This window comes from Hippoglossus stenolepis, chromosome 2 (assembly GCF_022539355.2).
Source record: "Hippoglossus stenolepis isolate QCI-W04-F060 chromosome 2, HSTE1.2, whole genome shotgun sequence".
NCBI classification, from domain to species: Eukaryota; Metazoa; Chordata; class Actinopteri; order Pleuronectiformes; family Pleuronectidae; genus Hippoglossus; species Hippoglossus stenolepis.
The window spans coordinates 2,169,707-2,182,352 of record NC_061484.1 but is presented as its reverse complement, the minus strand read 5'-3'; the positions used below and the strand labels follow the sequence as shown (position 1 = coordinate 2,182,352).

Here is a 12,646-nt window from a genome sequence, read left to right as displayed (position 1 = left end):
TGACCATTTTAATTACGTTGACCACGTCCCTTCAAACAAGACGCACTGAATCGTCTTTTACTGCCATGAAAATATTTTTGCTTGTTGGTGCATTTATCTTAAAAGTGCGACATTTCCCATCTACGTTTTGTAGTTTGCCACAAGCCAGCCTCCTCGTTGTCAGGCTAAATCTGGTTATGTAAAAGGTTGTATCATCACATGTTTTATTGAATTTGTGCTCATTCAAAGATAAGGGGCTCTATTTTCACAATGTAAGCTTGTGGTCTAAAGCACGTGGAGCAAATGTTTCAGATTGGGTACTTTTGATAGTTTAATGGTGGATCAAAAGGTCGCTCAGGCAGACACGTGGTTCAAATTAGTTTTTGTTTAGTTTGTCTCTAAATTAATCATGGGTGTATTTGGTGCATAACACACAATAAACTGTAAGATAGGGTGCGGGTGTGATGAAGAGCTAAAGGCTTTTAAAACAACCAACAATTTCTTTGTTACCTTGGTAGAAAAGGGGAAGAATTAACAGCAAAAAAAAGACATTGTTATCAGCCAAATTATTTCTTGTATCTTCTGTATCAGCTCAGAATTTCCGAATCAGTTCTTGCTTTAATAGTCAATTTTTCCTCTTTTTTGCTTCTCAGGAACCATCCGTCCGGTACGAAGGAGTTTTTATGACCCCGCTTCGGCCCCGGGTCAGGGCTGGCAGTGGGAGTGGGAAAACGATGCAGGTTCATGGACGCCCTATGACATAGAGGTGGCCATTGCCATTGAGAGTGCCCACAACCGCCAGCAGCCTTGCCTCGACCTGACACCACTCGGTTTCTGCTACCTCATTGATTTTCAAAACATGACACAGGTTTGTTTTAATTCTTTACATCAACATCAATGACATAATCAACTTGACACTTCCTCCATATCTGAAGTTCTTTTACCAAATAGATGATACGTAGCTTTCAAGCTGGAACGTTAAAACATTGTAAACATGTTTTTCCTGTGCTACAGGTGAACAGACAAAGCCAGAGGTGTCGGAGGATCCAGAGACGTGCTGATATGGCCTACCCTTTAGTGTCCGGTCCTCTCCCTATACCCAAAGGCGGAGGTGTTGGAGTAGGTGGAGGGCTAACAGGAGCCTTGCTGGGCGTGGGAGTGTCAGGGGTTAGCATGGGGATTGGAAGCTCCGTCTACCCTAATGGAGGCTTGTCAGCTCCTGGACTGGGCCCCTGTTCCTGTCAGCAGTGCTTATTGGTCCTTAGTGTGAAGACCAACACAGTAGGAGCAGGAGGGGGGACAGCAGGGATACAGACTCTTGGCAGACGCTCACTAACCATGCAGCGGCCGAAGAACTTAGCACCCATCGCCTCCAGACCTCTGAGTCCATCTAAATCAGTCACTCTGGGACGAGGCCAGCAGCAGAACTCCAACTACTACCTGACACTTCCGCACGGCCTCGCTATCTCTAGAAACATAGCCTCGCCAAGAAGGAACGCCCAGCTCTTCGCTCAGTCGCTGGCCGCCCTTACTGCTGGCACGTCCTCTCTGGGTGTCTCCTCGTCTTCCAACAGGCCTCCTCCGCCATCCCTCCCGCCTCCTCAGCCTCCATCATCCAACCCCAGCATGAACCCTCCGTCCATTCCAGCCAAGCACTCCTCATCCTCTGCCAATGATTCAGTGCCAACTGCCACATTAATAACCCCTGCCTGCAAGGTGACCACACCTCCTTCTCCGGTGCCATCTCCGTCGCCATTGGTATTGAATCCGCAGCGTACACCATCGTCCGCATCAACAGTGTGCCATGCCCCGTTGCCACAGAGGTCAAGCTTAGCCGGGCTGAGCAGACCAGCGTTACAGAGGATTGCAATGGCCCAGTCCAGAGCGCTCATAGCATCAGGGTGAGTGAATGAAACACACACACACACACACACACACACACACACACACACACACACACACACACACACACACACACACACACACACACACACACACACACACACACACACACACACACACACACACACACACACACACACACACACACAACCAGGAGCTTGATTAAAAGCATTTTTGTCACTTTCAGCAATTTTCATGAATTATACCCACAGAAAGTAAAGTCTGAGGCAGTGGAACTATTTATTTTCATCTCATTTAATCGTTGCAGTGTATCTCATATTGGACATTTTTACATATCATGCAATCCTGTTGTATTCGGTCTGAATACTATCCCCTGCAGGGACACATGCCCATGTGCATGTTGAAACATGCAAATAACCAGCAGGCCTGGGCATGCAGCACTAAATATTCACATTCACACCAACATTTACTCAAACAACCCTTGTCACGCCCACTGATGGGTGTCATATGTGTGAGTGTTGTAATGAGTGGTGTTGCTCTGCACTGACTATGAGTGGTGTGATATCAGGTGTGATTCTTCAGATTCACATTCATTCCTCTTGAAAATGTTATGTTTTCTTTGTGTTGTTGTCCAAGTGTATTTTGGGTATTTGACCTGTTTGATGCGAAAAATCTTTTTTCTTTAATCAAAGACAGGGTTTGTTGAGGCAGATGTTATTAACACAGGGGAAAGTGATGTTTTGAAATAATTCCTCATGAAGGTTAAAGATGAACAGACAGAAGGCATTGGAGATTAATGAGATTCAGCAGCACCCACCCTCCTTTCATCTATCTTGTGTCAACAGAACCAGAAGCCAGTGAATTGTGGGGATTTTGAAATGTGAAACACATTTTTAAATCCAAGTAAAGTAAGAGTCAGTGTAGATTAATGAGAATACAAATTCTTCATAAAATGTTAGATTGGCCTTAGTTGGATTCCTGTGTGTGGCCATTTGTCTCGAAAACTATTGAATACATATGGTATGCAAAGTTCAAAGAGCAGCAAGCAGCTCTGTCTCAGGTCTCAACCACTAACCTCTGATCACACAATGACCCTATTAAATATACTGTGCACTCAATTGAGTTGAAGGATCATAGTGAGACACCAACACTCCACTTTAAAGACAAATCTTTTAAATCTTCTTTTCTCTCACACCTCTGTCCATCTTCCCGTAGTAACACTGGAACCACAGTCCAGTTTTATGCATTTTCAGTCTGTCGATTGAATTCAGGTCTGTGGGTTCATGTAGTCAGTGTAACCTGATTTACTTTTGTTTGATGGTCGGTAATAGTGTGGAAACACTTATGGTAAAGAACACAATGAGTCAGCTGACACTGTCAGCCAGCTGGGGTGCTAAGGCAATGGATTTGACACAAGTGAACTGCAAGACTTAGCTGCTCTTCTCCCCCACCACCTCTCTCCACTCAGCCTGAACACTGTCCTTGAACACCTGCTCCTTTTTATTCACTCTTAAGACCCTAACCTCCTCTTCTCCTTTCCTGTCATTTCTCTTTGATCATGTATTCGTTTCTCTGACCTTCTTCTGAATGATAACTTTCCAACAAAACCTGTTCAAAACTCCTGTCCTGATACTTGTGTATTTTATACCTCTACCTGCTGCCTTGCAGATCCATGTTGTAGACATCCTTCACTTTCATTCTTGTTGGTTCTCATGTCAGTGGGTCTGGGTCAACTTGATTTCCATGCTGCTGAAGTTATTATTTTTATTATTTAGAAAATGAACATGTTTCTCTATGCAGTGGATTCTATCTGTGGAGGTCGTTGAAAAAGTGTCACAAATCAATGTCAGGCACACAGCGCTACAATAAAGCAAATTATCAAATTAACATCACGTTATCTTGTATGTTATTATGAGTGTGGTATAAAAATTGTTTTGTTTCATTATGAAACTGTCACAGGACTAATCAGACTGTGGTGGGCTGCCAGAGTCTATAGTTATTTAATGAGGAACACTATCTGTAGATGACAATGTGTCTGTTGCTCTATCAGTTGCTTCGACCACTTTGGTCCTGACAGAAATATCTCAACAATTGTTGGATGTATAGCATGGTTTTTGTATTACTTTATAAATCCTACAAACTCCTTTCCTTATTGTCCACTATTAAATTGATTTTACTAGATTTCACTGAGATATTTCCAACTTTCAGTCATGATGTCATACAACAATGAATAGAGGCATCTCATTAAAAGGACTCCCATGCAAAACAGCAGGTGTTTGTTTCACATCTTTTGTGAAAAAGTGATGCATTTTACTAGTTTAAATAATGGTGAGTTTTATTTCACCTCGAACTGAAATCAAGGTCAGATAGTTTCGAGTTGTAGTCCCTCCCCTGGCCCTGTCACTCATTCCCCTACCCCCTCCTCCTCCTCCTCTTCCCTGGCTCCTCTCCTCTTGCCTCTCCCGTTGCGTCTCAGCAGTCTGGGCCCCTCAGAGCCTCATTGTTGGTCTCCACAGTAACCTTTGTTGGATTACCCAAGTCTGGGCTGCATTAGCAGCACAATGTCAAGCCTCCACTTCTCTCTTCTTTCTGCTCTCCTCTCCTTCCCCCTCTCTCTCTCTGCTCTGGCCTTTTCATATTCTCTGCCTGCTCTTTCGTTCCTTTTCTCCTCTGTATTTCTACAACTTTCTTGATTCTGATGAGTTCTTGCTGTGCTCATTTCTTTTAGTATTTAGGGTTTCTGAGTTTCGGGCTGTTTAAAACATAACTATCCCAGTTAATATAGATGTTTTTCTTTCAAGCTTACCCTGATAGTATTTATTGGGGTGTTTGGACTGCTTTGGGTAGGTGAAGCATTGAATCAAGACCCCTCATTTAGATGGCTTTACTGATCCAGCATATTCATAATATGAATATTTTTTGGGTGGGGAAGAGACAGACAATGTTGCTGGTCCAGTCAGCATTGTTGCTACCCCCAGACAAACACAAGCACCCGTGTGTGTGTGTGTGTGTGTGTGTGTGTGTGTGTGTGTGTGTGTGTGTGTGTGTGTGTGTGTGTGTGTGTGTGTGTGTGTGTGTGTGTGTGTGTGTGTGTGTGTGTGTAAAGTCTCAGACTCAGACAGGGGCCTGAGACATGGGACTGATGGGAAGGGGGTGGGGGGGTACAAGACAAAGAAACGAGTCAGCAAACTGTCAAAGATTGATCACACAGTGGTGCAAGAAATCAGGACAACACCACAGTGAGAGGAGGATGTGACAAATGCACACTCACAAAGTGATGCCCGGCTGTGAAGGGATTCACCCACACGCAAACACGCACACACACACACAACCACACAGTGTCCTCCTCTCCCACACAGAAAAGGTAAATATTGACGATTCTGATTGGAGCTGCCGTGAAGAATGTGCGCTCTCTCTGCAGTTGAGGATTATAGGAACAAGACAAAGGAAAATGAATGAGTGGTGGAGAAACTGTTATGTTGAGGAGAGGCTGGCGCACACTGTGGTTGCACAGTCTGACTTTGTTTGGGCAGAACAGATGAGAACAGAGAGGCAGAAATGTGCAGTGAGAATGTGTTGGCACCTGTTGGGTTCACCAACAGGCTGCAGCTTCATTCTTATCTCGTCCTGCACAGAGCGGAGCTGTGGGACTCAAGCTTATCTACTGCTTTTTTACACGTTGAGAGAAAACATGCAGAATGAAACCTTGGACAAAACTGATAACCTTGAATGTTTGAGAAGAATGCGACTGGTCTGGTGAATAAAATACACAATATCCGTTGTGACATACCTCAACAATCATAATGGCCTTTAACAGATAGTTCCCAGGGTAACTGTCTCGACAGCTGTGTTTGTTTTGCTGGTGGCTGATACATTTAGATTTTTGTGGTGTCTGTGTGATCTTTGGTATTTGAACATTTCACCTGTTTTTCAGTATGTTTTAGACATTTAATATTTTGATTGAACAGTAGGCACTAAATGACGGAGGAAAGAGATGCACAGTTCCTGGAGACATTTATATGTTCAGTAACACCCAGGACCCCTGTGCTATTTTATCCTTCAAATAATAGAATCAAGTAGGATCACTGAATCTGTGTGTACAATCTGTATGATTCTATGCTGTGGCTCTGGCTTATTAAAGTATTTGTTGTATACTATGAATTCATTATTTGTGTATAAAATAATTTAAATGTATTCAATGTATTTAAAATACAAAAAAACTTCATTATAAGTTATAATATAAAAGAATGAAAAGTTCTTTGTTGCCAAGACAGTCAACATGAAAATTATCATATACCTTTGTCCAGGGCCTTGCTCAGACCTTGAATTAACATCTGTCTCAGGTGATCTGAACCCAAATGTACAGCCCTAAGTTCAGGTGTGGACACACATTCAGAGGTGGTCTGGGATGCATGTTGACACATTCTGGGTCACACTGAAGCACTGCGTACTCGGCTGGTGTCCCCTGACCTGTTTCAGTTTCACAATGAACTGAAAATACTTTTACACTTACCATACCATGTATTGTTTGTGACCCACATATTAGCTTTATTTTTTATGCAGCACAGTGACTCTCTCTCATATACACACACGCTGTACACGTAGAGAGCAGGGAAGTGAGATCTGATCACAAGTGGTCATTGGAGACACATGAAGAGTTTTTTCTTTCCACAGTCACCAAAGTGCTGCTCATTGTGGGAACTGTTGTGTTTTTGTATAATATTTAAGGTCTCCACCTTAATATGCAAAGTGTAAGATAATGTATGTTGGTATTTGACACTATACAATAAATATAGAATTGAATTGAATTGAAAATTTTAACGTGAAGGCCGTAGCTGGGTTATAGTTATATCATGTTGATTTTCATACTTTTAAAATTTCAAACAATATAAAACCAATAAGACAAAATATAGGGTGGAAAAAGTTGCGTGCGTGCGTCCGTCCGTCCGTGTGTGTGTGTTTGTGTCCGTGTCCATATGGTCATATGGTTGTGTGTGAGGCTGTGGATGCAGCTTTATTTGCATGTGGCAATATGTGTGTGAGAATGTGTGTCAGTGTGTTATTGTCTGGTGTCTAAATCAGTCCAGCCGATGTCCATCTGGGCCCGGGGGAATAGGCGGAGCAGAGGGGTGAGGGCTGGAGGGAGTGTGTAAGACAAAGCTGTGGGAGTTTATGATCTGGTGGGAAGCGAGCAGTGGGTAGGAGGGTGGATTTGAGGTCACTGGGGGTCAAGAGAGTGGAGTCTCATTCAGGCCCTTCCCCCCAGGCAGCGACGGGATCGTCCTCTTTTAAAGTTCCCGAGGTTTTTTTCTTCACTGGTCTCACTTTCCCTTAGAGCTTCCTGGTTTCCTGTTTCCCCACTAATACTTCCTTTCTTTGTTTCGGTGGTTTTATGGAGGATGAATAGTGACATCTACAAATATACATGTTTATTTGAGCTGGCTACTGGATATTTGTTCATTGGGCAGGTGATGTTTTTTAATTTTGGGATTTGGATATTTATTTCTATGCCTCCACGCTGCAACAGCTGTGGCTGCAGGCATTACTTTTGGGGTTGTCCGACCATCTGTCCTACAATACTCCCGTTCCCATGAACGCAAATAATGAAAACCACCAATCATCACCTTTCTGGCACAGACAATAGTGGACATAATAAATAGGATTAATTGCAGGGCTGTGGTACAGGGTTATTTGTTATTTGTAGAAGGTAACTTTTGATTGTGTATGTTGTTGCATGAATGTTAAGACTTAATTGGAATAAATCAGTTAGATGAAACCAATTAATGAAAATAAATCATATTATAATATAAACCTTCTGTACAGTATATGTACAGAAGGAACCTGACTGACTGCTTTTGTTAGCACACATTACAGTACTACTTATTAAAACTTGCATGAATCTTCAGTGGACAACACTTAACAATGTCACTTTTTTTGTTATTGTTGTCTACGATAAACAATATAATCTTCTTTATACAAATAAAAAAGGCCACATGCCTTTATTTGTGTGTTGGAATGATATGCTAGTTACAGTTGAGACAGTGGTAAAGCATATTTTAAATACAATCAGTGGTCTATATAAATATGGACCATTTAGCCTAAATAAAAGGCCTGACTTTTTCTGAGGTCAGGGATCTTGGCCTCTCACAGCTTGGTGTCAACTATACTACAGGAACTACATCATATGTGTACCATGTATAAACACACATCAAACGTCACCAATGTGGCAACTAAAATGCTTAGTGGCTCAGCTGTGTTGACGTGTGTGTGTGTGTGTGTGTGTGTGTGTGTGTGTGTGTGTGTGTGTGTGTGTGTGTGTGTGTGTGTGTGTGTGTGTGTGTGTGTGTGTGTGTGTGTGTGTGTGTGTGTGTGTGTGTGTGTGTGTGTGTGTGTGTGTGTGTGTGTGTGTGTGATCAGCACATCAGTTTGTAAATGACCCGTGTGAAGCTTATCTATGATCAGACTTGGCTCTCCTCCTTACCTCACTCCCTAAATACTTCTTTGCTAACGCAGCAGCCCGTTATTCATGCTATATATAGATCTATAGTGATTGACAACAAGTGAGTAGTGCATGTTTGAGATCACTGTCATTGTCACTCACTGACTTGATCCTGTGCTTATCTAATAGATGTGTTTCCCATCCATCATTAGCCTACTGAAAGGAGACTGTCATAAATACATCTTCATGACAAGCGTAAGAACTTAAACTACTTCAACTGCATACGACAGCACAACACTCGTCTTACAGAGCGACGCTCGGACTAATCGGATCAACGAGATGGAAATATATTGTGATTAATACGTGATAGTAGCCACATGCAGCCATGTGCTCTCACTGATTAAACAAGAAAATAAATCATTTGTTATTTTTGATAAAACGTTTGTCGTGTTGCAGGATGTGATGACATTAGAGACAAGCTGGATAGAACAAAGCATAGTGTCAGCATGACATACCTTTTTTCATGAGGGTCTGTGCATATGACACATGGAACCCAATTTAGTACGGCAATTTACTATTGCCCGATTCGATGCTGTCATGATACTTGTATTTCTTATTAGTTGTATTGAAACTTGGTGGAAGGTTGGGTATGGGCCAAGAAAGAACCCTTTAACATTTGGAGCAGATTTGTTGATTCAGGGCAAGATAGAACGTTTTCCACATTTTTGGGAATTTCTGAAAAAATAATGAAAGATCTTTTGGTAAAAAAAATCAGGCATAAGTAGAGAGTTTTTCGCACAGATCCAGATTCAGGAAAAGTGGGGTTGTCACAGGGGCTATATAAGAGGTACTATACAAAAAATCCTTTCAACTGTGTCAGAGAATGGATAGTTGTCCTGCGTGTAATGTAAACAGTTTGCAAAACCTTTCTGTGTGTATCAGATATGTACCTGATCTCAATACATGTATTCATTTAGATGTATTTACTTCAAAAAAGAGTATCCATTGCATATCAGTCAGTCTTTCTGGGTTTTATTTCAGTAGCTTCATTGCTCTACCTATTGGCTTGTTCTTGAACCCCAGCTGATGTTGGTCACAGAAATCATGGGGCTGGATGGAAGTTGAACAATATTGCATTGTAATTGCTAAACAGAATGTTTTTATATCACAAAAAAGATCATGTACACAAATAAAGACAAGATGTTGGGATGAGTTTTTGCCCTGCAACTCAGTGTTTACAGCAGAGACCTGTAATGTGTTTACAGCATGTTGAGGTGGCTGGTTTTTTATGTGTCTTGAAGAATTGTGTATGATGCAACTAGTCCCACCACCTCTTTACTCCTCTGACCCTCTGTGCTCTACTCCGTTACTATATGATAGATTTAGACACAAAGGGAAAACCACCAGTGTTATTGCATCATTTTTGTGTTGTCTTGACTTTGTGGAAACTCAGAGTGGATCAGTGTCATCTGCTCATTCCTATCGTGACTGCTTTCTGTTGTTTACCCCTCACTCTGTATGTTTACTGTTCTTCTACTCGCACTCTGCTTTTACTCTCTGAAGTAACACCTCATTTCACACACACAATCATTTCCTCGTACTCTTTCCCAGCGCAGACTTACACACATGCCTACACGCACAAACACACACACACCAGTGAATCATTCACTAGCGCGTTGTCATGTGTCACTGAGTGGGGTTAAGTGAAAGCAGCTTAGTGCACTAACAGAGAGCCTGTTAAAGCTAAACCTTCAACAGGAAACAGCACATGATCACTGGCCTTCTGTCAGGACTCTCCCACTGTCCAGACAGGGTTGTGAACAGGCTTGTCGCATCCCCTTCGATAGCTCAGTTGGTAGAGCGGAGGACTGTAGTGGTCAGTGCTGGTATCCTTAGGTCGCTGGTTCAAATCCGGCTCGAAGGAGGTTGTCTTTTGTTTAGACCCCCTCATAATCCCACTCACGCATTGGCAGCTGTTAGTTACCACATCTTCGATTGGACTGTTGGTGCTTCAACACATTTGAACACAATTATGTATAGTCATGTCATTACATCATACCCTTTACACAATTTACTCCTTTCTAAGATTAAAGCTCATATTTCTAAACAGATACACAGATTATTACCATCAAATACACTGGACTCTGTAAAATCCTGTCCAACTCGACGAAAACTGATGGTCTGAGTCTGTATGTGGGAGACGTGTGTTTGTCAGTCAGATGATGATGATGATGATGAGGATGGGCTTTGTGATGCAGCAGGTAATCCCCAGCGAGCAGCTGTATGACGTCCGTCTCTTTGAGCTCAGTGAGCAGATGGAAACTCCGTGGATTAGCTCTCGTAAACACACACCGCCAGCCCGGCGTACTCATTCATATGCTCTCCAGCCAGCAAACAGTGTAGTAACGCTGTGAGAAAGAAGATACAAAGGGACAAGAAAACAAAAACATTTCTTTGTAACACATTTTTTTGTCACAAGGTTTTTTGGAAGTTGGACAGGGCACTAATTTATTCAGCTGACATAATTTGCCCGTTATCTTTTTTCATCTTTGCGTGAAGTTTTAGTCTTCTTGACTGTGACCTCTGACTGTAAGAATGACTGTCATCAGTTTTTCAAAGTGAGTTATCAGTTTGGTCGAGTTTTCCCAACCTGTAACGTCTGATCCGGAAGCCATTGTAGGAAATTTGAAAATCCACTTCACTAAAGAGTTTGTGTCTTGTATTGCAGTGTGCCCACCGTCCCAGTGAAGAACCTCAACGGATCCAGTCCTGTTCACCCTGCCCTTGCCGGTAAAAACACGCTCTGACTTACCAAGTGCTGTCACTGAGAGGAAAAGTCTCTAATTCGGGAAATAAAAATTTCACTCTTCTTACAAAATTTTTTTTAATCTTATTTTTTTCTTGGGTATTTCAGGGATCACAGGAATCTTGATGAGTGCTGCCGCTCTGCCTGTGTGTCTGACTAGGCCTCCTAAACTCGTGCTGCATCCTCCACCTGTCAGCAAGAGCGACATCAAACCAGTGCCAAGCTTTGGCCACTGCTGCAGGAAGACCACCAAGAAACAAGCTCGCAAGGGTAAGAGTGAAAACAGTCTAAGTGCTGGAAATGCTATTATTTTTTAAATCAGCAAATCATCAGCCTGATAAGAGAGAAAGAATTTCGGTCTTTGTGTTTATCATCAGCCTTTCTGTCATGTGTGTCCATCAGCTGCCACACAGGTTTACAGCCTGGACTGTTTTTCTAGTCTGTCATCCACTCATCACTCCCCTCTGTTCCCTCTCCTCTTCGTCTGCAGGTAAAACCCCAGAGGAGGTGGTAAAGAAGTACCTGCAGAAAGTAAAAAGTCCACCAGAGGAGGTATGACCTGTGTTTTGTGTCTGTGTGTTTCATAATGCTACTGTAACTTATGATAATGTTTTTATAATGAGTGTCTTTCACTTTTCTCATCTCCCCCAGGACTGTACCATTTGTATGGAGCCTTTGGGGGGTCCATCTGGGTACAAAGGTCCAGGGGTGGGGCCCGTTTCCAAGGCAGAGTCAGTTGGGCGTCTGGCACAGTGTGGACATCAGTACCATTTCCAGTGTCTAGTGGCCATGTATAACAACGGGAACAAGGACGGCAGGTAGGCCGGAGACTCAACACTCATCTTCATTCCCTCAGAGGATTTAATGAAATCATCCCAATATTCAATCCATCTCCACCTTTTCTTTCAGTCTTCAGTGTCCCACATGTAAAACCATCTACGGCGTAAAGACAGGCAACCAACCGGCAGGCAAGATGGAGTACCACGTCATCCCTCACTCTCTACCAGGACACCCTGACTGCAAATCCATACGCATCATCTACAACATACCGCCAGGAATTCAGGTACTGCAAAGAACTGGACTGACAGGGGTGTTTGTTTTATTATCAGATGTATTACATTGTCAGAGTCAGTCTGATCAGCACGAGGGTCCACTCTCCTTTCAGGGACCAGAACATCCCAACCCAGGGAAGCCCTTCACTGCCAGAGGCTTTCCCCGACACTGCTACCTCCCAGACAGCGAAAAAGGACGCAAGGTAAACCCAACCCACTGTCCTGTTACAGACACTTATGTGCAACTGTTGTTAACAGAGATACATTTTTATACGTGTTTCTCAAATGAACCTTTCATCCTGAACCTAAATCTGTTCGTCAGGTACTGAGACTGCTCCTGGTAGCGTGGGACCGCAGGTTGATCTTCTCAGTTGGTACTTCAAGCACTACAGGAGAGTCTGACACCGTCATCTGGAATGAGGTACATGTTCAACTAGAATGTCACCCAGCAGAGTGCATATCTCCACCAAGGGCCCTATCTCGCAATGTTAAACCAAGTGACGAGAA

General features: G+C 42.9%; 1 protein-coding gene and 1 non-coding gene across 3 annotated transcripts in view; both read left to right on the top strand.

Annotated features, from left to right (window-relative positions):
- LOC118119652 (E3 ubiquitin-protein ligase DTX1) overlaps window positions 1-12,646 on the top strand; it is a 32,942-nt gene that overhangs the window by 16,117 nt on the left and 4,179 nt on the right. For both annotated transcript variants that reach the window (XM_035173780.2, XM_035173770.2), the window contains exons 3-11: window positions 633-847; window positions 994-1,880; window positions 11,010-11,071; window positions 11,196-11,357; window positions 11,578-11,639; window positions 11,739-11,905; window positions 11,997-12,150; window positions 12,253-12,342; window positions 12,462-12,560. In XM_035173780.2, the coding sequence (XP_035029671.1) occupies window positions 633-847; window positions 994-1,880; window positions 11,010-11,071; window positions 11,196-11,357; window positions 11,578-11,639; window positions 11,739-11,905; window positions 11,997-12,150; window positions 12,253-12,342; window positions 12,462-12,560 (1,898 nt within the window). The remainder of the gene's footprint in view (window positions 1-632; window positions 848-993; window positions 1,881-11,009; window positions 11,072-11,195; window positions 11,358-11,577; window positions 11,640-11,738; window positions 11,906-11,996; window positions 12,151-12,252; window positions 12,343-12,461; window positions 12,561-12,646) is intronic.
- On the top strand, window positions 10,119-10,205 carry trnay-gua. The gene is given in 2 exon segments: window positions 10,119-10,155; window positions 10,170-10,205. It is a non-coding gene; the product is annotated as a tRNA-Tyr (tRNA).